Source organism: Prionailurus bengalensis, chromosome B1, assembly GCF_016509475.1.
Source record: "Prionailurus bengalensis isolate Pbe53 chromosome B1, Fcat_Pben_1.1_paternal_pri, whole genome shotgun sequence".
Lineage (NCBI taxonomy): Eukaryota > Metazoa > Chordata > Mammalia > Carnivora > Felidae > Prionailurus > Prionailurus bengalensis.
The window spans coordinates 119,261,463-119,287,271 of record NC_057344.1 but is presented as its reverse complement, the minus strand read 5'-3'; the positions used below and the strand labels follow the sequence as shown (position 1 = coordinate 119,287,271).

Sequence of the window (25,809 nt, the reverse complement as noted above, 5' to 3'; positions counted from 1 at the left end):
GATTTCACATTTATATACATTGCAAAATGCTTACCAAGATGAGGGTAGTTACTATCTGTCACCATACAACATTATTATAATATTATTGACTGTATTTCCTATACTGTGCTTTACATCCTCATAACTTATTTATTTTACAACTGGAAGTTTGTACATCTTAATCCCCTTCATCTATCTCACTCATCCACCCACCCACCTCCCCTTTGGCAACCACCAGTTTGTTCTCTATTTATGAGTCTGTTTCTGTTTTGTTTGTTTTATCTTTTAGATTCCACATATAAGTGAAGTAATATGATATTTGTCTTTCTCTGTTTGACTATTTCACATAGCATAATACCCTCTAGGTCCATCCATGTTGTCACAAATGGTATGTTTCCATTCTTTTTTTTTCCTTTTCCTTTTCCTTTTTTTTTTTTTTTTTGCAGCTGAGTAATATACCATTGTATACATATACCACATCTTCTTTATCCATTCATCTACTGATGGACATACAGGTTACTTTCATATCTTGGCTATTATAAATAATGCTGCAACGAACATAAAGGTACATTTTTTTTCATATTAGTGTTTTTGTTTTCTTTGGGTAAATACCCAGAAATGGAATTGCTGGATCATATGGGAGTTCTATTTTTAATTTTTTGAGACATTTCCATACTGTTTTCTATAGCGGCTGTTCACCAACAGTGCACAAGCGTTCCCTTTTCTCTACATCCTCACCAGCACTTGTTATTTCTTGTGTTTTTGATGACAGGCATTCTAACAGGAATGAGGCGGTAGCACAACTTTATACCTTTATCATAGGGTGCAGCAATCTCACTCTTTGTTATTTACCCTAGAGAAATGAAAGCTTTTGTTCACACGTAATTCTGTGCATGGGTGTTTGTAGCAGCTCTATTCACAATTGCTCAAAACTAGAAACAACCCAAATATTTTCCCAGGGGGGATGAAAAAACTTTGGTACATCCACACAATGCAATATCCTCAGCAATAAAAAGGACCAGGCTTTTGAAGCACTCAAAAACTTAGATAAATCTCAGAGATGGTAGTGAAAGTATCCAGTGTCAAAGCGTATATATTATATGATTATGACCAAACTACAGTGGTGGATGATAAATCAGTGATTACAGGAACTTAGGCCAGGGAGAGGGTATGAATACAAAGGTATAGCATGAGGGGAAAAATTGTTTTGTGTTCTGTTTGTGGTGGCTGTTAAAGGAATCTATACGTGCATTAAAAGTCCTACATTTGCATATCAATTAAAATCAGTTTTAATGCATGTGAATTTTGAAATGAAATGAAGTTATATAGTTGGAACTTAGATTCCCACACATCACTGAAATCAAATTTGTGATTTCTAATAATATTAGATATTCTTGGTATAAAAACATTTGCACAGTGGAGGTTATCATGTAAACATTAACTCCCCCAGAAAAGATTGGCTGTGTAAGTATCACAAACATTAGACTTTAAGGCATGAAGTGATACTAAATAGAAGAATGGACATTTAATAATGATAAAAAGATATATTTAAAAGGAAAGCATAACAAATCCTAGAATTGTATTAACATTGCTATAAAATATGCAGAGCAAAATGGACAGAACTAAAATGAAAAATACATTCTCATAGTTGGACTATTACATACTTCTCTCAGTAGCTGATAGAACAGAAAACAAAACAATGACTATAACAAAACCTAGTAAAGATGAGGAAGATTTGAAGATGATTAATGAACTTCATAAAACTACAGAGGAAAGTTCATCATATCAGACAATGTCAACAATTTTCTCCATCTCCATTTATTTTGAATCTTTATATATGTGGTGCTTGTAGGATTTTTTTAAACAACCTATCAGAGTGTTTTTCCCTGAAAATTAACAAATCAAATAGTTGAACTGTATCCAAATAGCACACAAATGGGAAATACTGTACAAAGGGTCATTAGATATACTCTTTTATATAACTCCAGAGATTTGCAGAAACAGGTACATGTAAAGAAACTCAGGATGAGTTCTAAGGAACTGGTTATAGAAAAGGCAGAACCATTGTCCAGGCTTCTATGGAATAAATCACAAAATAACAGAGTAATGAGAAAGCATATGAACATTCAGGTCTCACTACAAAATGAAATTCTGGAAAAATAATCTTATCCTGCTTTAGAGAAAGTTACAGTTTTTCCCCAGATCCTAGGGTATGCGAAGAAAATACAAATTCCCCACAATCCTCCTACTGAAAGACAACATTGCTATATATCCTGGTTCATTTCTCATTTCCTTTATGCGATTTAATTTTTGTGTATGTGTATTTATTCATATATCATTATATAATTATATTTTTTATCTATTTAAATAATTACCTACATTCTCTTTAATCAATATTTTATTGCATGCTCTTTGAATATAAATATTTTCAAAACACTATTCTTAGTCACCATATAATAGCCTAAAACATGCATAAGAAAGTCTATTTCTGACCTATTGTAATGTGAAAAAATTACAAACAATGAATCATTCTTTGCAACTTTATTTTTTATGGATAGATACCTACAGGTAAAATTGTTGTGCTTAAAGTAATGAGCAATTTCAGTATATACATTACCAAATTGATTTCTTGAAAGGTTGTTCTGATTTCTATTTCTACCTGCTTTTTTCTTTAGCACTGTATTAATATAAAATATTTGTAGGTGTATGTGCATTTATTTCATTATTGTGAAGATAAATATTTTTCATTTATTTATGTAATAGTTTTATTTTTAAAAATTTTCATGTTTTGCATTTTGCGTTAATATTATCTTATTGAGATAAGTGGGTTTTGCAAGATGGCGGCTTAAGAGGACGCTGGGCTCACCTCACGTCCTGCCGATCACTTAGATTCCATCTACACCTGCCTAAATAACCCAGAAAACCGCCAGAGGATTAGCAGAACGGAGTCGCCGTAGCCAAACGCAGACGAGAGGCCCACGGAAGAGGGTAGGAAGGGCGGCGAGGCGGTGCGCGCTCCACGGACTGGCGGGAGGGAGCCGGGGCGGAGGGGCGGCTCGCCGGCCAAGCAGAGCCCCCGAGTCTGGCTTGCAAAAGCGGAGGGGCCTGACGGACTGTGTTCCCACAATAAGCGCGACTTAGCGTCTGGGAGGTCATAAGTTAACAGCTCTGCTCGGGAAGCGGGAAGGCTGGAGGACAAAGGGAGGGAGAGCTGCTGAGCCCCCTGACAACAGAGCTCAGTTTGGTGGGGAACAAAGGCGCTCGCCAGCGCCATCTCCCCCGCCCATCCCCCAGCCAAAATCCCAAAGAGAACCAGTTCCTGCCAGGGAACTTGCTCGCTCCCCGCAAACACCCAACTCTGCGCAAACATCCAACTTCTGCGGAGCCAAACCTCCGGCAGCGGATCTGACTCCCTCCCGCTGCCACAGGGCCCCTCCTGAGGTGGATCACCTAAGGAGAAGCGATCTAAGCCTGCCCCTCCTCCCGCCGTGCACCTTGCCTACCCACCCCAGCTAATACACCAGATCCCCAGCATCACAAGCCTGGCAGGGTGCAAGTAGCCCAGACGAGCCACACCACCCCACAGTGAATCCCACCCCTAGGAGAGGGGAAGAGAAGGCACACACCAGTCTGACTGTGGCCCCGGCGGTGGGCTGGGGGCAGACATCAGGTCTGACTGCGGCCCGCCCACCAACTCCAGTTATACACCACAGCACAGGGGAAGTGCCCTGCAGGTCCTCACCACACCAGGGACTATCCAAAATGACCAAGCAGAAGAATTCCCCTCAGAAGAATCTCCAGGAAATAACAACAGCTAATGAGCTGATCAAAAAGGATTTAAATAATATAACAGAAAGTGAATTTAGAATAATAGTCATAAAATTAATCGCTGGGCTTGAAAACAGTATACAGGACAGCAGAGAATCTCTTGCTACAGAGATCAAGGGACCAAGGAACAGTCACGAGGAGCTGAAAAACGCTTTAAACGAAATGCATAACAAAATGGAAACCACCACGGCTCGGATGGAAGAGGCAGAGGAGAGAATAGGTGAGCTAGAAGATAAAGTTATGGAAAAAGAGGAAGCTGAGAAAAAGAGAGATAAAAAAATCCAGGAGTATGAGGGGAAAATTAGAGAACTAAGTGATACACTAAAAAGAAATAATATACGCATAATTGGTATCCCAGAGGAGGAAGAGAGAGGGAAAGGGGCTGAAGGGGTACTTGAAGAAATAATAGCTGAGAACTTCCCTGAACTGGGGAAGGAAAAAGGCATTGAAATCCAAGAGGCACAGAGAACTCCCTTCAGACGTAACTTGAATCCATCTTCTGCACGACATATCATAGTGAAACTGGCAAAATACAAGGATAAAGAGAAAATTCTGAAAGCAGCAAGGGGTAAACGTGCCCTCACATATAAAGGGAGACCTATAAGACTCGTGACTGATCTCTCTTTTGAAACTTGGCAGGCCAGAAAGAATTGGCATGAGATTTTCATGGTGCTAGACAGAAAAAATATGCAGCCAAAATCCTCTATCCAGCAAGTCTGTCATTTAGAATAGAAGGAGAGATAAAGGTCTTCCCAAACAAACAAAAACTGAAGGAATTTGTCACCACTAAACCAGCCCTACAAGAGATCCTAAGGGGGACCCTGTGAGACAAAGTCCCAGAGACATCACTACAAGCATAAAACATACAGACATCACAATGACTCTAAACCCGTATCTTTCTATAATAACACTGAATGTAAATGGATTAAATGCACCAACCAAAAGACATAGGGTATCAGAATGGATAAAAAAACAAGACCCATCTCTTTGCTGTCTACAAGAGACTCATTTTAGACCTGAGGACACCTTTAGATTGAGAGTGAGGGGATGGAGAACTATTTATCATGCAACTGGAAGCCAAAAGAAAGCTGGAGTAGCCATACTTATATCAGACAAACTAGACTTTAAATTAAAGGCTGTAACAAGAGATGAAGAAGGACATTATATAATAGTTACAGGGTCTATCCATCAGGAAGAGCTAACACATATAAATGTCTATGCGCCGAATACTGGAGCCCCCAAATATATAAAACAATTACTCATAAACATAAGCAACCTTATTTTTTTTTAATTTTTTTTTTCAAAGTTTATTTATTTTTGGGACAGAGAGAGACAGAGCATGAACGGGGGAGGGGCAGAGAGAGAGGGAGACACAGAATCGGAAACAGGCTCCAGGCTCCGAGCCATCAGCCCAGAGCCTGACGCGGGGCTCGAACTCACGGACCGCAAGATCGTGACCTGGCTGAAGTCGGACGCTTAACCGACTGCGCCACCCAGGCGCCCCCATAAGCAACCTTATTGATAAGAATGTGGTAATTGCAGGGGACTTTAACACCCCACTTACAGAAATGGATAGATCATCTAGACACACGGTCAATAAAGAAAAGAAACAAGGGCCCTAAATGAGACATTGGATCAGATGGACTTGACAGATATATTTAGAACTCTGCATCCCAAAGCAACAGAATATACTTTCTTCTCGAGTGCACATGGAACATTCTCCAAGATAGATCATATACTGGGTCACAAAACAGCCCTTCATAAGTTTACAAGAATTGAAATTATACCATGCTTACTTTCAGACCACAATGCTATGAAGCTTGAAATCAACCACAGGAAAAAGTCTGGAAAACCTCCAAAAGCATGGAGGTTAAAGAACACCCTACTAAAGAATGAGTGGGTCAACCAGGCAATTAGAGAAGAAATTAAAAAATATATGGAAACAAACGAAAATGAAAATACAACAATCCAAACGCTTTGGGACGCAGCAAAGGCAGTCCTGAGAGGAAAATACATTGCCATCCAGTCCTATCTCAAGAAACAAGAAAAATCCCAAATACAAAATCTAACAGCACACCTAAAGGAAATAGAAGCAGAACAGCAAAGACACCCCAAACCCAGCAGAAGAAGAGAAATAATAAAGATCAGAGCAGAAATAAACAATATAGAATCTAAAAAAACTGTAGAGCAGATCAACGAAACCAAGAGTTGGTTTTTTGAAAAAATAAACAAAATTGACAAACCTCTAGCCAGGCTTCTCAAAAAGAAAAGGGAGATGACCCAAATAGATAAAATCATGAATGAAAATGGAATTATTACAACCAATCCCTCAGAGATACAAACAATTATCAGGGAATACTATGAAAAATTATATGCCAACAAACTGGACAACCTGGAAGAAATGGACAAATTCCTGAACACCCACACTCTTCCAAAACTCAATCAGGAAGAAATAGAAAGCTTGAACAGACCCATAACCAGTGAAGAAATTGAATCGGTTATCAAAAATCTCCCAACAAATAAGAGTCCAGGACCAGATGGCTTCCCAGGGGAGTTCTACCAGACGTTTAAAGCAGAGATAATACCTATCCTTCTCAAGCTATTCCAAAAAATAGAAAGGGAAGGAAAACTTCCAGACTCATTCTATGAAGCCAGTATTACTTTGATTCCTAAACCAGACAGAGACCCAGTAAAAAAAGAGAACTACAGGCCAATATCCCTGATGAATATGGATGCAAAAATTCTCAATAAGATACTAGCAAATCGAATTCAACGGCATATAAAAAGAATTATTCACCATGATCAAGTGGGATTCATTCCTGGGATGCAGGGCTGGTTCAACATTCGCAAATCAATCAACGTGATACATCACATTAACACAAAAAAAGAGAAGAACCATAAGATCCTGTCAATCGATGCAGAAAAGGCCTTCGACAAAATCCAGCACCCTTTCTTAATAAAAACCCTTGAGAAAGTCGGGATAGAAGGAACATACTTAAAGATCATAAAAGCCATTTATGAAAAGCCCACAGCTAACATCATCCTCAACGGGGAAAAACTGAGAGCTTTTTCCCTGAGATCAGGAACACGACAGGGATGTCCATTCCCTGTTGTTTAACATAGTGTTGAAGTTCTAGCATCAGCAATCAGACAACAAAAGGAAATCAAAGGCATCAAAATTGGCAAAGATGAAGTCAAGCTTTCGCTTTTTGCAGATGACATGATATTATACATGGAAAATCCGATAGACTCCACCAAAAGTCTGCTAGAACTGATACAGGAATTCAGCAAAGTTGCAGGATACAAAATCAATGTACAGAAATCAGTTGCATTCTTATACACTAACAATGAAGCAACAGAAAGACAAAGAAACTGATCCCATTCACAATTGCACCAAGAAGCATAAAATACCTAGGAATAAATCTAACCAAAGATGTAAAGGATCTGTATGCTGAAAACTATAGAAAGCTTATGAAGGAAATTGAAGAAGATTTAAAGAAATGGAAAGACATTCCCTGCTCATGGATTGGAAAAATAAATATTGTCAAAATGTCAATACTACCCAAAGCTATCTACACATTCAATGCAATCCCAATCAAAATCGCACCAGCATTCTTCTCGAAACTAGAACGAGCTATCCTAAAATTCATATGGAACCACAAAAGGCCCCGAATAGCCAAAGGAATTTTGAAGAAGAAGACCAAAGCAGGAGGCATCACAATCCCAGACTTTAGCCTCTACTACAAAGCTGTCATCATCAAGACAGCATGGTATTGGCACCAAAACAGACACATAGACCAATGGAATAGAATAGAGAACCCAGAACTAGACCCACAAACGTATGGCCAACTCATCTTTGACAAAGCAGGAAAGAACATCCAATGGAAAAAAGACAACCTCTCTAACAAATGGTGCTGGGAGAACTGGACAGCAACATGCAGAAGGTTGAAACTAGACCACTTTCTCACACCATTCACAAAAATAAACTCAAAATGGATAAAGGACCTAAATGTGAGACAGGAAACCATCAAAACCTTAGAGGAGAAAGCAGGAAAAGACCTCTCTGACCTCAGCCGTAGCAATCTCTTACTCGACACATCCCCAAAGGCAAGGGAATTAAAAGCAAAAGTGAATTACTGGGACCTTATGAAGATAAAAAGCTTCTGCACAGCAAAGGAAACAACCAACAAAACGAAAAGGCAACCAACGGAATGGGAAAAGATTTTTGCAAATGACATATCGGACAAAGGGCTAGTATCTAAAATCTATAAAGAGCTCACCAAACTCCACACCCGAAAAACAAATAACCCAGTGAAGAAATGGGCAGAAAACATGAATAGACACTTCTCTAAAGAAGACATCCAGAAGGCCAACAGGCACATGAAAAGATGTTCAGCGTCGCTCCTTATCAGGGAAATACAAATCAAAACCACACTCAGGTATCACCTCACGCCAGTCAGAGTGGCCAAAATGAACAAATCAGGAGACTATAGATGCTGGCGAGGATGTGGAGAAACGGGAACCCTCTTGCACTGTTGGTGGGAATGCAAATTGGTGCAGCCGCTCTGGAAAGCAGTGTGGAGGTTCCTCAGAAAATTAAAAATAGACCTACCCTATGACCCAGCAATAGCACTGCTAGGAATTTATCCAAGGGATACAGGAGTACTGATGCATAGGGCCACTTGTACCCCAATGTTCATAGCAGCACTCTCAACAATAGCCAAATTATGGAAAGAGCCTAAATGTCCATCAACTGATGAATGGATAAAGAAATTGTGGTTTATATACACAATGGAATATTACGTGGCAATGAGAAAAAATGAAATATGGCCTTTTGTAGCAACGTGGATGGAACTGGAGAGTGTGATGCTAAGTGAAATAAGCCATACAGAGAAAGACAGATACCATATGGTTTCACTCTTATGTGGATCCTGAGAAACTTAACAGGAATCCATGGGGGAGGGGAAGGAAAAAAAAAAAAAAGAGGTTAGAGTGGGAGAGAGCCAAAGCATAAGAGACTCTTAAAAACTGAGAACAAACTGAGGGTTGATGGGGGGTGGGAGGGAAGGGAGGGTGGGTGATGGGTATTGAGGAGGGCACCATTTGGGATGAGCACTGGGTGTTGTATGGAAACCACTTGGTCAATAAATTTCATATATATATATATATATATATATATATATATATAAAGAAACAAACAAAAAAAAAAGAATTGTTGAATCAATGTATTGTCCACCTGAAACTAATAGTGTATGTTAATATACTGGAATTAAAATAAGCAACTTAATAAAAAAATGAAAACAAACAAAAAAAACAAACAAAAAAGAAAGAATAAAGCAATTTTAAGTAGCTTAGTCATGGTTCAGAAGCAGTACAGGGAATAGGCAATATGGCTATCTGAAAAAAGCATGTTTCACATAAAATGTAAGATCCTGGGGGCACCTGGGTGGTTCAGTTAGTTAAGAGTCACCCTCTTGATTTCAGCGCAGAGAACCATGATCTCATGTTTTGTGGGATTGAGCCCCGTGTCAGTTTTTACACTAGCAGTGCAGAGCCTGCTAGGAATTCTCTCTCTTGCTCTCTCTCAAAAATAAAGAAAATAAACTTAAAAAAAAAGAGTGTAAGATCCTGAAGTAGAAATATGCCTTGTATGTTGCTGAAACAGTGAAAACTAGTGATGGTGGAGCAGTAAGTGAAAGAGATAAGATCAGAGAGTAACAAAGGACTAGTTACTTATAGACCACTGTAAGAACTTTGATTTCTACCCTGAGAGAACGGGGGAACCAGTGGAGAATTTATTGAAGGGGAAATGATCAGATTCATTATTAACAGGATCACTCTGGTGGTTGCATTTAGAAGAAACCAGAGGAACAAGAGCAAGAGTAGGAAAGTGGGTTAGGTGAGACATGAATTCACTCAGACTAGGGAGGCAGCAGTAGACATCTTAAGAAGTGATTAGATTCTACATATATTTGGAAAATAAAGGTGCTAGATTTGCTGATGGATTGGATATGGAGTATGAAAGAAGAGATGAGGCAAGATTACTTCCAAGAGTTTTGGCCTGAGGCTCAGATTTTGACCTCAGAAGAGTGCAGGGGTAAGTTTGGAGGAATATCAGGAACTCAGTTGGGATGTAAACTCTGGGGCTATCTCAGTCTCAGTAAAGTCTGAGCTGCCTGTTAGACATCTGAATGGTGAAGTTGAATAGGTTGTTGGATTTAAAATTCTGAAATACAGCTGAAGGGTTCAAGATAGATATACTAATTCAGTGTTTCATTAGGGTATGGGCCATATCTAACTTGTTTATTCCAATGTGCACCATACCTACGTTTAGTAGTTGGAAGGTACTCGAGAAGTATCTGTTAAGAGAGTAACTACAAATATAGTGAGTTATGTGCTGGTAAATGTTTAACTACAAGAGTTCTGAGGGGAAAAAAAATCAAACAGAAAACAAAACTTCTGATTTCTAGTGTCTTCAGATTTTCAAAGTGTAAACTCTAACCATGATTTCAAGCTACAAAAGTAATATCACTAAATGCTGAGTTGGGAAGAAATGCATGCAGTTGATTCCCTCTAGCCAGCTCTAGAACACTGAGCCCACTTGCTTGCTTAGTGATATAGTCATATACATATTTTCCTTACTTTACAGGTATGCATAAAAGATAATTTTAAATAACCTTGATACTTGAGCAGATGGGAAGAAAGATATCTGATAGATGATAAAAAAGCTCAAAATGAGGGATTTAAGCAAATATTTAAAAACCTATGTCACCCACCGGACTACAAGTGTGCTGTTTCGAAGGGACACATGCACCTCCATGTTTATAGCAGCACTATCAACAATAGCCAAAGTATGGAAAGAGCCCAAATGTCCATCGATGGGTGAATGGATAAAGAAAATGTGTTATATATATACAATGGAGTATTACTTGGCGATCAAAAGAATGAAATCTTGCCATTTGCAACTATGTGGATGGAACTGGAGGGTATTATGCTAAGTAAAATTGGTCAGTCAGAGAAAGACAAAAATCATATGACTTCACTCATATGAGGACTTGAAGAGACAAAACAGATGAACATAAGGGAAGGGAAACAAAAATAATATAAAAACAGGGAGGGGGACAAAACAGAAGAGACTGATAAATATGGAGAACAAACTGAGGGTTGCTGGAGGGCTTGTGGGAGGCGGGGATGGGCTAAATGGGTAAGGGACATTAAGGAATCTACTCCTGAAATCATTGTTTCACTATATGCTAACTAATTTGTATGTAAACTTTTAAAAATTAAAAATAAAATAAAAAAAACCTATGTCACATACCAAACTAAATTTATCCTTGTACCTTTAGCCAGGCTTTTAAATTATTCCACACAGCTGAGATATTGTTATACAATTCCTGGGAAAAAGACTTCACAGCCTATAAACTAATCTGTTATAATGTTAATAGTACTGTCTTGCCAGAGATTTCTTCATAAATTTGAATTCAGCTTAGAAACTGTGTTTAATAATGTTGCCATAACACATCTACCACAAAAATGTCTGTACAAAGGTTAATCAAGTTGTTGTTCTATTCTGGAGTCCAAACTGTTTGGCATATACCTTAGAGTCACTATTGGTTCTTTAAAAATATGTATTTTAATTAATATTTAAAAAACTTGTATTGTGGCAAAATATAAAATTACCATTTTAACAATTTTTTAAAAGTTTATTTTTTTTTATTTTGAGGGAGAGAGAGAGAGAGAGAGAGAGAGAGAGAGAGAGAACTGGGAAGGGGCAGAGAGAGAGGGAGAGAGAATCCCAAGCAGGCTCCATGCTATTAGAGCAAAGCCCTATGTGGGGCTTGAACTCACCAACCATGAGATTATGACCTGAGCTGAAATCAAGAGTCAGATGCTTAACTGACTAAGCCACTCAGGCACCCCTGTTTTCTCTGTTTTTAAGTGTACATCTCAGGTATTAAGTATATTCATATTGTTGTGCAGCCTTCACCATCAATCTCCAGAACTTTAATTATTTGTTTCATGTAAAAGAAGTGCATTTTGTTATAGATCATTAAAAAAGAAAAGTACAAAGCAAAATAAAATTACTGACAAAAGTCTCACCAATCAGAGCAAGTCAATCTTATTGCACGTATAGAATTATGTTAGACTGTTAATCCATAGTCTAAAAATTCTTCATGTGTTAGAGATCCTGCTGAGTCTCAATGGGATTCAAACTCTGTGTCTAATGAAGTGGTAGGTCTGCCAACCCCAATTTTATATTTTGCAGAATTTATTTAATGTACCAGTGATCATACCTCAATAAAAATGATTTATGTTCAGAGTGATGAGGCATGGGGGAGAGGAGGTATGGACAATTCCTCATCCTGGACATGCAATTTATTGTTGAGCCCTAGGGAGAGAAAGTTGAAAGTAGAAGATGAAAGAATATTAGTCATTAAGAAATTGTTAATGGAGCAAAGATTAGGGACAAGATCATTCTTCCAAAGTCTCTTTCAACACAAATAATCGTAACAAAAATTTCAAGCCGAGGGCAAAGTTTGTGACTTACGAGTTTTGCAGATTTAGATGAAATTTGCCCAAAACAACAATCTGGAGTAGGACTTGGCTTCCCCATCCAGAGAAACTGTCATGGTCTGGACCAATGTAAGGATGCTGATTTTCCTTTCTTTTCTTTTTTCGCTAGTGTGGGATGGGGGGAATAGAAATGCTAAAGAGGACTACTGATGAACTGTTTGTCAGACCTCCCTAGGGACTCTGAAATCATTGGAGACTAGTAAGAAGGGGTTTATAAGGAAAGGTTATAACATTTTAAAAATTTTGGATATTTATGCTAATGTTACCACATTAATACATGTGTACCTGGAGACTTGAGAGGACCTATGTTGTATTCAAATGTGATTTAAAAACTGAGAACAAACTGAGGGTTGATGGGGGGTGGGAGGGAGGGGACAGTGGATGATGGCTATTGAGGAGGGCACCTTTTGGGATGAGCACTGGGTGTTGTATGGAAACCAATTTGACAATAAGTTTCATATATTAAAAAAAATAAAATAAAATAAAAAAATGAAAAAAAGAAAATAAAAAAATAAATTTCTACATGGAATTTCATTTTTAGATGCCTCATTATTTACTCTATCATTTTCTTTTGTTGGAATTTTTAATGTTTTCATTTCTTTGAATTTTAGTTTGAAAAATATCCTTGAATATATTGGCAAATTGAACTCTTGAAAAATTTTGACAAAATATACACAACTGCTAGGTTAAACCATATGAAATAGTAATTGACATTTTAAATGATAAAAAGCGGCAGTTACATAAGGTTCAGCCTAAAAGTTTGTGTAAAAATGCCCTTTTCACTACATACGTGCCAATGTCTGATAATTTTAATAGACAAAGATTTATATCTCATTATTTTAATTTCCATTTGTTTAATTACTCTTCTGATTCATTTATTCAGAAGTCTGGACTGTGTGCTTATCATGTGCAAACCGGTATGACAGGCATAAGGATACAAAGAGCACTCAGATCAGAATGAAACCTGTGTTCATGGTGTTTACAAATCTATTAGAGGAAATTATTAATCACATAGTCTTAAATATAAATATGAATTTTAATATGTGAAAAATGCCATGACAGGCATATGCTAAGAGAGTCGATAAAGGGACATCTATTTAAATTAGAAGGCTCATAGAAGGTTCCCCTGTGAAAGTGACATTTGAGCTCTTATCTAATAGATAAGTAGAATAGAAGAGTACACTTTATAAGAATAAATAGAAGAGTACACTTAACTTATGAAGAATTGTCAGAGGGGAATTTGAAATGGTGTACTGTGTTCAAAGATTTTGTGGCAAAAATATAGCATCATACATTCAGGGACTTGAAAGAGGATAGGAGTGGCTGGAACAGAGCTTAGGCAGTTGAGTTATAGTATGAGATCAAATTGGACAGGTCAAGAAATCAGTCATTATTGTCTGGCTTAAGAATATTTTTTTTCTCACATGAGCAGTGGGAAAACATGGTAGGAGTTTTAAGCAGGGGTGAAGAATCATGTTCTTAGATATATTTTGAAAGCATCATTCTTTTTTTACAATAGGACCATGATGGTAGCTTGGACTTGGGAAGTGGAGACAGAGACAGAGAAAAGGTAATAGACTTGGGAGCTATTTGAACAACTGAATGGATCCTTGTGCTGTGTCTTGAAATGGGAAACAGTGGAAGAGGAAAATGTTTAGGGGTAAGATAACATGTTTGGTGGAGTTTAAGGAGCTTTTCAGACATCCAGGTGGAAATCTCAAGTAGATAATTGAATATACATGACCAGAGCTTGAAGAAGGTTTAGATACAGGACTTTCAATTGTGAGCCATTTATTTTTTGAGTTTTAAACCAAATTTATGTATTATCTATTAAAAATTAAAGAACATTATAGAGTAAGATAAATTTCTAATTCTCATATCAAATAATGTCTAAGATTTATAATTTGTTCAATAAATGTTTAGTAGTTTGTTAAATTAAAAATGACATAATAATTTTGGGCACCTGGGTGGTTCAGTCATTTAAGTGTCTGACTTCTGTTTAGGTCATGATCTCATGGCTTGTGGGTTCTAGCTCCACATCAGGCTCTGTGCTGACAGCTGGGAGCCTGGAGCCTGTTTCAGATTCTGTCTCCCTCTGTCTCTGACCCTCCCCCACTTGTGCTCTGTCTCTCTCTCAAAAATAAATAAACATTAAAAAAAATTTTTAAGTGACATAATAATGTGACATTATTTTAGTAATTTAAGGAAAGAAATCTATATTTATGCATGTGTATAATTTACTGTACACCAGAGTGTGTGTATATACATCATACATATATGTGAGATATATATAAATATGTCATGAAAATGAGAGCTGGATATTTGGAATTTTTGCACTGTGAATATATGCCCCTTAAAATGAATGAGTGACAAAATACATTGCAATGAAAGACTGGTATAGAGGATATATAAGGATCAGAGATTAGGGGCTGGAATAAAGATGATTTGGAGAGTTTTAGCTGTGTATTACAACTTTGAGTTATCTGCTTCCCAAGGTATATCCAAAGTTCAGGTGAGGAAAATACTTCTAGCAGAAATGTGATTTATCCTTTCTTATAATTTCTTCAGTGCATCAAATCTGGCCACCTGGAAACTGTTCAAATAGAGATTTGGTTCCCTGAAGACTTCATTCACTGAATTCTGCTTTGGCACATGCCTCTAGCTCACCCAGAGGAACACTTAACAAACATCTGTAGGAAACCTGCTTTTGCATTGTGACAATGTTGTTGAGGACAGTGTCTTCTTTATTACCCATACAAAGAATTTCTTGAAACTCAATACTAGAAATCCCTTAGCCCTTAAGGAATGTGTATGTATTATTTTTATAGATAGTGTAAACTATATTACTAATTGTATTCTTTTGCATGTATATTAAGAGTCTCAGACATATTTCAAGTTCACCTTTCATAAATGATTAGGACTCTTTCTTTCATAAATGTTAGGACTCTATCCATGTTACAACTTCACACTGATTTTGTTTGTATTTTCTCTCTTTATTTTCTCCAGTCTTAATTTTTCATTCATTTATATTTGTCTACTGTATAGATTGTTATGCATTTTTATAATCCAAAAGGAAACCAATTTGATAATAGAAAAAAATGCTAACTCTTTATTCAAAAGTGAAAAATAAAGCCATGGGTTTAGATGAGTTTACTTGGGGAGAGAGAATAAAGTTAGGACAAAATCAGGTCCAGGATTTAGCATTGAGGAACCTATATATTTAATCACTACATAGAGGCAGAGAATCAGAAATACAAGCATAGAAGACAGGCCAAAGAAGAAGGAGGGGACCAGGGAAATTGGAAGCCAAGAAACAGTAGCCACATGATAGGTGGTGGCCACTACTGAAAAATCAAGGAAGTTGAGGACTGAAATGCCCCCTGGATTTCACAACAAGCCTCTCTAGATAGAGTGTTGGGAGATGAAATCAGATTTAAGTAGCTTGAGGAGCAAATAGCAGGTGAAGAAACGGAGATACAGAATGTAAGCAACCCATAAATTTATGTTTGTTAGACATTTTAATTTTTCTTCTATCAACTCAGTTTATGACTTTGGTTCTTTTCATATAGTACTATATCTTCTTATTAGTGTGTAAGAATGTGTTATATATTTTAAAGGTTTTGTTTTTACACTAGGTCTGTTAAATATGCTGCAAATTCTTTTTCAATATATTCTTTCCCATTATGTTGAATATAACCTTAATATCAACTGGAGTTCTGCTAGTTATATAAAAGCATTTGTGATGACATATGCTATGATGATCTGATGTTTTACCCATTTGATTAATGTATATTTATTGCTTTCACTATGTGCTCATGACTAATTTTGTAAGAATTTGCAGTATAGGGGTGCCTGGGTGGATCAGTAGGTTAAGTTTCTGACTTTGCCTAAGGTCATGATCTCACTGTTGGTCAGTTTGATCCCCGCATAGGGCTCTGTGCTAACAGTTTGGAGCCTGGAGCCTGCTTCAGATTCTGTCTGTCTGTCTCTCTCTCTCTCTCTGCCCCTCCCACACTCCACACTCATGCTGTGTCACTGTCTCTGTCTCTCTCAAAAATAAATAAACATTAAAAAACTTCAAAAAAATAATAATTATCCATACTTGGTGTGTCCCTGGATTTCAAGAGTATAAGGTATTTTTTGTTATTTTGTTAATGTTTTTGGACTATTAAATAAAACATACTGAATTAGTTCCTTAAGGTTTCCAGGTAAGAAACAGTGAATGTCATTTTAAAAATTCTTTAATTAAATATTCCAATTAATACTGGCCTATGAGCTTGGAAATTGTTCTTTACTATATATTAATAAACCTTCCTAGAGCTTCTAACTTGATCTCAAAAATGCACTTAGAAAATGGGAGAAAATATTATCTGTTTTTTAGTATTCCCATATATCAAGTAGTATATGCCATAAATGAATCAAATGACAATATTTTTATATATTTCCAATATCTACATTCTTAATTAAAACAAAGGTTATATATATATATATATATATATATATATATATATATATATATAAGATGTGTTTATTATACATGTAAGAGATATAATATATATATAGTTATATAGTTTATGTACTATAAATAAGCACTGAATTCTAATTTAAATGAAAGTAATAATTTTTGTCTAATTAAACCCTTCAATCATCAGAATTCCTTAGGAGCCGTAATAGCGTAGAGGCTGAGAATAGCACAGGCCCTTGAGTGGATTACAGTGGTTTGAATCTCGGCTTTATTGTATGATCTTGGGAAAGCTTAGCATCTTTTAGATAATTGTTATATTTAAATGTTAAAATTCAAAATGGCAAATTTGGGAAGGATGGTGAAGAGAAACGGTGACCTTGTTGGCAAAGAATTCCAGTATGTGTGTGTGTGTGTGTGCACGTGTGTGTGTATTATGGGTGTGTAGGGATGCTGAAGTAGCCTTCCAGGCAAAAGGAAACTTTGTAGAACTGAAAGATGGTTTCTAAGCCAATAAAAACTGTTTCTCAGATTCCGAATAAAGCAGAAGGTAATGTGTCTCAGGATGAGACCAGAACCTGTGATCTCACATTCAGATCGTTAGTACAGATACTAATATTATACAAAAAAAAAAAAAAAGTGGAAGTAGAAAGCAAGCAATTCTCTCAGTGCAGAATGAGTACCAAACACTTAAAGAAATACGCAGTGCCTTTTATTCAACAAAATGTGTGACCGTTACCGTAAGGTTCTCCATTTATGAAATACAGGTGTTCATTAAGGGATTATCTACAATCAGGTCTAAAATTTCCAAGTTCATAGGAGATTGCAAGCATTTTGCTGCAGCTGAAGAAAATCCATTTGTGCCTGTGTCAAAGCTGAAATAGTTTTTAAGCTCAGAAGATCTTTTGATTTTATGCAGAGGGACAGAGTGAGTTAAATATGTTTTCTATTGAGGCTGGGAGGATACAATTCAGTTTATATTAAATGAGGGTAGAAAATACAATTCAATAAGACAAGTGTTCACACTGCAGTTTAAATGATGTATTCCTTTATCAATAAGAACTAATTAGGGAACTAATAACCTTTGTGATTATTTCAATAAAGCATTAATTATACAGGAAAATATGATTTTTGTGAGTACATACTGTTACCTATGTTCTATATGAAGTGGAGAGTCTACGCAACCATAACCAAAGGCGCCACGACTCACCTGAAATATCTCAGAGGAGGTCAAGCATGTAAACTTGAATCTATAAAGTAATTGCAGATATCACAGGACTACTTTTCCAGTTCATGTTTGATAAGACACTAGTGCAAAAAGATTCTGTGGAACGGTAAACTTTGGCAATTCTAATAACTTATATGTCTTATTTTATTCTAAAAATTTTCTTAATGAGGTTTTTCTGTATTTCTGTATTTCTTTTCATCAGTGGTCTACCCAAAGTCTTACTATAAATTACAGTTTTTAAAAGATTTTCAGAATCTGAGCTGAGCATGCTTCAAATTTTGTTGCAAATTTCATGCTCCATAAATTTTGTATTGTTTTGGTGATTAAATAATGTTTCTACTAAATAAATAGTAATGAATAGTAAAATATTCATTAATTTCAAGCCAGTGACTGAAATAACATTACATTATCAATTAAAGCAATTCCAAGACCACTTCAGACTTTGTATAAATGGAAAAATACCCCTTTTGACCCCTTAGGCTTGAAACATCAATTTCACACACACTAAATTTTCATCAAATTTCATAATGAATTATTAGTATCTCAAGAAGAATATTCAGGAGAATTTTATAACATGATATGCTAACGTCCCTCCTGATCACATTAAAAGTCACATGCTTACAAGTAATGGATTAGAAAGGAACCCAAAACAAAACAAAAAGGCAGATTCTCAAACCAAAGGAACATTCATTTCTATCTTGGTAGAGCAAGGTCAGAGGCAATTTCCCCTGTTCCTCAACTTGGAGCTGATTTTTTCAGTTCCTTCTTTACACACACTTCTGACCCCACAAAAGTGAAAGGGTGAGATACATGTAGACGATCAGGGATAAAGGGAAGATTAGCAGTTTCAGAGGCTTTTGAAAAATGTGATTTTGTGCTTATTTATCCTCATTAGTGGCACCTAACCATTCCTCTTTCAGTTTAATCCTCTAAGCCTAGCATGTGAAAGTAGTTTGTGCTCACTGTTTCAAAATGGTAAATGCAGAGGATGGATTTACGGAAAGAGTTGGTTTTGTCTTATTTTTTCTCATGGTAGTGGCTTCATGTAGTGAGAATATTGTCTCATTTTATTTTGAAACAGTTTTGTTGATATAGAAAGAAGCTCGCTTTTCTTTTCAAAGTTGAGGACATTGAGTCTTGAAGTTAAAGTCACTTCACCCCCACACATCCCCCGTGAAGCTGCCAATCACAAAACAGGGACGGGATCAACTGTTACTGATTTTTTTAAGAATAATATTGAATTAGAGTATAAACAGCTTTCAATAATAGGTAGGGGTTTACCATTGTCTTGACACAAGTATGCATAGTTCATAATGTTCAATAGGAGAGAGCAAATACAAACCGAAACTTTAAAAATTTAGATACCAGAAAAGTATTGGAGCTTCTTTTAATTGCTTAAGAATCTCAGAATCCTCACTGTAGATGGGGGAACATTCTAAAAAATTACCTTAAATAGCTATGTATAAAGTGGTGTGTATTGTTTTGTAACCATTTATTATTTGGGATTTTGTTGTTGTTGTTGCCCATTATCTGAAACATTAGATTGTATGTAATCTTCCAGGCACAGGGTGTATCCAGTTTATAGCCTCCCCAGATTATTAAAAGTGAAATCTAACCCAAGACCCTGTAGAAACTTATAGCATACAGCAATCTTTTGGAGAGGTATTATTACCTCTGATGGATGTTCCATGACTGGGAGGCCAAACCACTATTGGCTTTGGAGCAAGGATAGAGAATAGGATGGGTGGGGATGAGGACCAGCAGACCAGAGAGAGGAAGGAAGGATGGAGGGTGACTCATTGTCCATTTCTCTGACAGAATAGTGACTTACAGAGAGAAGGAAGACCAAAAACTACATTTTACAGAGAACGTAAGTTTTGCAGCAATTGTTTGCAGCCATTTGGGAAAGCTCGTATTAAGTGTTTCTAGCTGAGTTTGTCCTACTTGGAATGACAGACTTTCCCTATCTCTCTCATTGGTCTTCTCAGTCCCTCCAGATGCCATTAATAGAGATCAGGGGGCGTTGAGGGAGAATGGGGGAAGCCATGGAAGCAGAAACTGGTTCAGCCAGTTGGGGCATTATCAATGTGTTCGTGACTTCTTTCTCCAAGAGCTCTTTCCTAGTCCCTTTCCTTTTATCAAATCCATCTTGTCACCCTGTCATTGGTAACATTGTCCCACTGCCCAGCTTTTCGCTCTCCCTTCTCCCTCCTTCCTCCCTATTCTCTCCTCACCTGTCCACGGCAATGGCCGTCATAGAGTAGATGCTGGCGAACACCGCTGTGATGGGAAAGAAGTTCTGGAAGCGACAATAGTTGGCGCCGAAGTACCACTCGCTGTGAAGCGCATAGATGAAGTTGACCAAGGTGTTGAAGGCGGCCATAGAGGCGTCGGAGAAAGCCAGGTTCACGAGGAAGTAGTTGGTAACGGTCCTCATGCGTTTGTGGGCCAGGATGATCCAGATGACGATGAGGTTCCCGAACACCGCCACCGCCACAACCACGCCGTATGCCAGGGACCAGAGCGCGATGCGCCAGGACGGCTGCACGAACTGGTTGGTGAGGTTGGCCCGGGGTTGCGAAGGCACCGGGGAGGCCGCGGGCAGTCCTAGGGCAGAGGACGAGGCCGAGAGGTTGCCAGCTTGGACTAGCAGGTGCAGCCACTCAGCCTCAGTCGCCCCCGGAGCGGCCCCTGCCGCGAGCGCAGCGCTCAGGTTCCCGGGATCCGCGCCCGCCGTGCTCGCGCGGTCGGTCCAGTTCGCGGCTGCGGAGAGAGAACCCATCGAGGCTGGTCTGCAGCCCCGATCTCCCCACTCACGGACGCCAGCCGAAGGTCTTCTCTGCTTCCTGGTCCCTTTGCTGGTGGGCAGACCTCAGCGCCGCCTGGAAGCAAGGTAGAGAGGCTACCGCAGCCCTTGATGGTTAAGAAATGCTTTGAGCCAGCAGGTGATGGGTAACGGGGGAAGCACTTTTTCCGAGGAGTTTGCGTCTCTAGCCGGCCGGAAGGATGAGACAGTCGAGAAGCGAGTTGTTAGGAGCTGTCACCTGCGGGGAACTCCGGGATCGCCCCTGCGCGAGTTCCCGGGCACTGGCTGGATCACTGAGGTTCAGGCGCTGCAGCGGGCTTTATAGTCTCTTACAGTCCCGGCTTTGGTGACGTTGTGGGGGCCGCGGAGCTGACGAACCCCTTCGAGGGCTACGATTGCACTCCTCTCCTCCGTCGCCCCTTTTGCATTTCATTCATTCGCTACTGGTAGCTGCGCAGCAGGCGCTCGGCGCGGTGAGACGCTCTGGAAAGACTGCACTTTCTCAGCTGTAATTAAAATCTGTACGAGATTGTTTTTCCTCTTTTAACTTCAAGATATTTTTACTGAGGTCTGTGTTCTCAGACATCTATTGTGGGCTGCTCGTTTCTAAACCAATTAAACTATTCACCTCTAGGGCGAGGGCACGATGCGGAGAGATTTGTCAGAAAGAGCTTGTGTGGCTATTACCTGCCGCAAGCTGGGGGCACAGCTAGACGCGCATTTTGTTAGGTGTCACTGGCTCTTGGAATTTCTCCCCACTTGCTGCTTGTGTGTTTATGTTCTCACGTACCAGATCCCTTTTCCTCTCGCTCCCATTTGCAAAGTCTACCCGTTTCTCCTCTTCTAATCTCCGTCACCAGAAACCAGTCTCCTCCGCCTTCCTCCCTGGCAGAGACTATGGATTCTCCTGGAGGATTCTGCTCCCGTTGGAATGTCGTCACCCACCGAGGATAGATCATCGGTTTTCTTGAAATACGATGAGGAGACTTGCATCTTTTCATTTCCCTGGCGTGAACATATCTTGTAAGCAACTTAAACATGTTCATTTGGTTATACGGCTTTGGACATTTGGCGCCTTGGTTTTCCGGCCTGTCGTGAGGACACATTGATAAGGATGTGTGACAGTAACCTTAGTGTCCTGTGCAAACCAGAGGGCCTGACTTCTGAGCTTTGGCTGGCAACATGTGAGCAACAGGGCTCTGTAGGGTACAAGCAAGAGGAAGTAGTCTGTGCTTAGATGGATGTTACAGGCAATTTATTAGTATGTTCCAGAGCAGAAACTCTTCTTTATTATTTTCTTGGGGTCAGGAATAAAGGGAATTAGGGCTAAACATATTAGCAACTCCCCCAAAACATTGAACTCTTTGAAATTCAGTTTTCTCATTTGAAAATGAATATTAAAAAAATCAAATTTACATAGTTATAATTATATGGAGCAAGTAGTTTCAACAACAGGAGGCAAGAGGGAGACCTTAATAAATGTTAGCACCCTTTGCTGTTGTTATCATTGCTCATTTTATCTAAACGTTTTCAAGTAAGATAGACTAGCATAGCAAGTTTTACTTGCTTCAAGAAAATGTAGTGTGTGATTTGTGAACATTCTGTATTCTTTAGTTTCCTGGTGTTAGAACATATTTTTCAAAAACCGCAGTGATCATTGTTCTTTTTTAATTTTTTGATGTTTATTTTTTAAGAGAGAGACAGAGTGTGAGTGGGGGAGGGGCAGAAAGAGAGGGAGACACAGAATCTGAAGCAGGCTCCAAGCTGTCAGCACAGAGCCAAATGCAGGGCTCGAACCCATGAACTGAGAGATCATGACAGGAGCCGAAGTTGGAAACCTAACAGACTGAGCCACCCAGGCACCCCACTGCAGTGACTACTGTACAAATAGGCTTAGGATGATTGGTAATGATACTGTTTTCCTTATTGTAATTTTTAGGATAAACAAGGTACTATATAGAAATAAGTTTGAAGCAACCTGATAATAAATATATTATACAACTCTGCTTCAAAATAAATGCCTGCTGAAAATGATAATTATCAAGTTATTATTTACTATTTCTTCTCAGTGAGGCCTATGAAAATATGTGACAAATCATAAGTGAATTTGATAGAGATTCCACATGTCCTGCTTACTAATTCTAAACTAAACCATTTTCTTTTGAAAGGCAGATTATTTCTTTCTGCCAATTCACCATTTAGAAATTACTTGAGTTACAAATGAAAACTTCTTTCTTCTCTAATGAAATCAAGGAAGAATTAAAAAAAATTTTTTTTTGTATGACATGCACCATTCAGCAAATGAGTCATGTGGTGACTTGGTAATAATTATGCATATTTTGATCAAATATTTAAAGTTGTAAAATTGCCTACTTGTGTAGAAATCCATTCAGTTTACTCTGTTGCTTTACTTATCATGTCTGTGATTTTGCCTTTATTGGACTTTGCCATGAGTGGAAATGATATGAAAAAAAAAGTGATAATGATGGAATTAGAAGTACTTAACAATAAAAGGGGTTTAATGAGTTCTTTCAGAGGAAGAGAGGAATCCAGGACATGGCTTTCCTTTTAGAGCTACCTTCTATAGAATCTATCTGTTTCCCCATAGAGGACTTATTGTTCATTCATTGCTTCAGTCATTCCCCTCATCGTTATTGAGTATATTTCCTTCCAAGAGCTGTGCCAAGTACTAGGAATGTAGCAGGTAAAACTAAAGATATAAGCCAGATATGAACCCTATCTTCACTGAGCTTGTAGTCCAACAGTATTTTTAACATTAGAGCAAGTATTATGAATAGTGGAATAGGAAGGTATAGAGAAAAATGGGAGTGTGCAACTGAACAAGGGGATGTGTTCATTGAATTCTGTATTCTGTCAACTTCTCTTAAAGAATTTCTTTGTGAGGAAAAGATATTTGTACCCCTCTGTTTACTGTAGCATCATTTACAATAGTCAAGATATGGAAGCAACCTAAGTGTCCATAGATAGAAGAACGGATAAAGGAGATGTGGTATATACACACAATGGACTATTACTCAGCCATAAAAAAATGATATCTTGCTATTTGTGACAACATGGATGGCCCTAGAGTGTATTATGACAGGTGAAATGAGTCAGAGAAAGACAACTACCATATGATTTCACTTAAACATGGAATCTAAAAAACAAAATAAAACAACAAAAAAGCAAGAGCAGACCCATAAATATAGAGAACAAATTGTTGGTTGCCAGTGGGGAAAGGGGAGGATGGGCAAAATGGATGAATGGTAGTGAGAGACACAGGCTTCCAGTTATGGAATGAGTAAGCCATGCAGGGATGAAAGGTACAGCTTTGAGAATATAATCAGTGGTATTGTAAGAGTGTAATATGGTGACAGATGGTAGCCACACCTGTGGTGAGCATAACATAATATATAGAGTTGTTGAATCACTATGTTGTACACATTGTATGTCACCTACACTTCAGGTAATAAAAATTTCTTTGTGAGGATGAAATGAAATGCCAAATAACAGACTTATCAGAAGAGTATGCCTTGAAAAGTGGGAAGGCTTAGAAGATAATGGCTAAGGAACATTTCTTAGCCTTCTTCCTAAGACAATTTGTTGAATAATCTGCTCATTATAGCTCCAGAATCTGAATCCTGCCCCTACCTGAATACAGTCTGCTGGTATTCCTTTTTCTCTTACTATAAGAAAGCCAGAAGTTTTAGTCTTGGACTCCTGAGGGAAGGAGAAGGGGCAGAGGAAGTGTTAACATAGCAGAAGGCATCTCTTAAGATCCTATACTCTTACATTCAAAACTTGGGAGTGTGGCTTTTCTGTCCCTTTTCCCCTCCTCCCCCGTGCTGCTCAGGCTACATCATGCTAGTTCAGACCTCTAGGTGCCTGCTGAACTAACACCACGATGGCTCCTCTCCAGCTACCGTCTATGATCATCCACCAGGACTTCATCAGTCACAATGAGATGTTCTCTGACATCTACAAGATTCAGGAGATTGCGGACCCACTGTGTCTGGAGGTGGAGGGGAAGATGGTCAGGAGGACAGTGAATAACATGGATGACTCACTTACTGGTGGAAGTGCATCCACTGCAAGGCCCTAAGGGTGAAGGTACTGGAAGTACAGTAATCACTGGTGTTGATATCACCATGAACTATCACTTGTAGGAATCCAGCTTCACAAAAGAAGCCTACAAGAAGTTTATCAAAGATTATATGAAATCAATCAAAGGCACACTTTAACAACGGAAGCCAGAAAAAGTAAAATCTTTTATGACAGGGGCTGCAGAACAGGTCAAGCATATCCTAGCTAATTTCAAAAGCTACCAATTCCTTATTGATGAAAACATGGATCCAGATGGCATGGTTGCCCTGCTGGACTACCACAAAGATGGTGTGACCCCATATGTGATCTTCTTTAAGGATGGTTTAGAAATGGAAAAATGTTAATGAATTTGGCTGTTACTTTGGATGTATCACCCATTGTCATAACTGGCTAATTCTCTTCCTCCACACAACACTAGAACTTAGATGAATGAGACTGATGTCATCTGTAGCTCTTCAGTTATTTTGACCTTGATTTATTTGGAATGGAGGCATTGTTTTTAAGAAAAAAAATTTCGTGTGGGTTGTCTAAAAAAATGCATTTAAACCAATTTGAGAGAAAGGCTTTTAGTTTACTACATATTTAAATCCATTCTGTGTAGTGTCCTGGAGAAGCTAGAGCCTGGTTGTAGACTACTGCTAGAAAGCATAAGACTGCCTGAAGAAGTGGAAACTACTTCTGGGGCTGGAATATTAAAAAACAAAACCAAAAAACAAACCAAGAACCATAAGTCTTAATTCTGAGTTCAAGTAGAGGGAAAGACCGTGCTCATAGCTTTGTGAACCTCTGAAGTGGATTCCTTATACATTTCATCATCAACAAACAGAA

At 38.3% G+C, this 25,809-nt stretch overlaps 1 protein-coding gene and 1 pseudogene across 1 annotated transcript in view; one reads left to right on the top strand and one right to left on the bottom strand.

The window, feature by feature from the left end:
- Positions 1–21,597, bottom strand: part of TACR3 (tachykinin receptor 3) — an 86,137-nt gene extending 64,540 nt beyond the window's left edge. Inside the window, exon 1 of the mRNA XM_043571334.1 lies at positions 20,306–21,597. Coding sequence (XP_043427269.1) covers positions 20,306–20,853 — 548 coding nt within the window. The 5' untranslated portion in view covers positions 20,854–21,597. The remainder of the gene's footprint in view (positions 1–20,305) is intronic.
- Positions 21,598–24,763: 3,166 nt separating this feature from the next.
- LOC122468116 lies at positions 24,764–25,528 on the top strand (annotated as a pseudogene).
- The last annotated feature ends 281 nt before the right edge of the window (positions 25,529–25,809 follow it).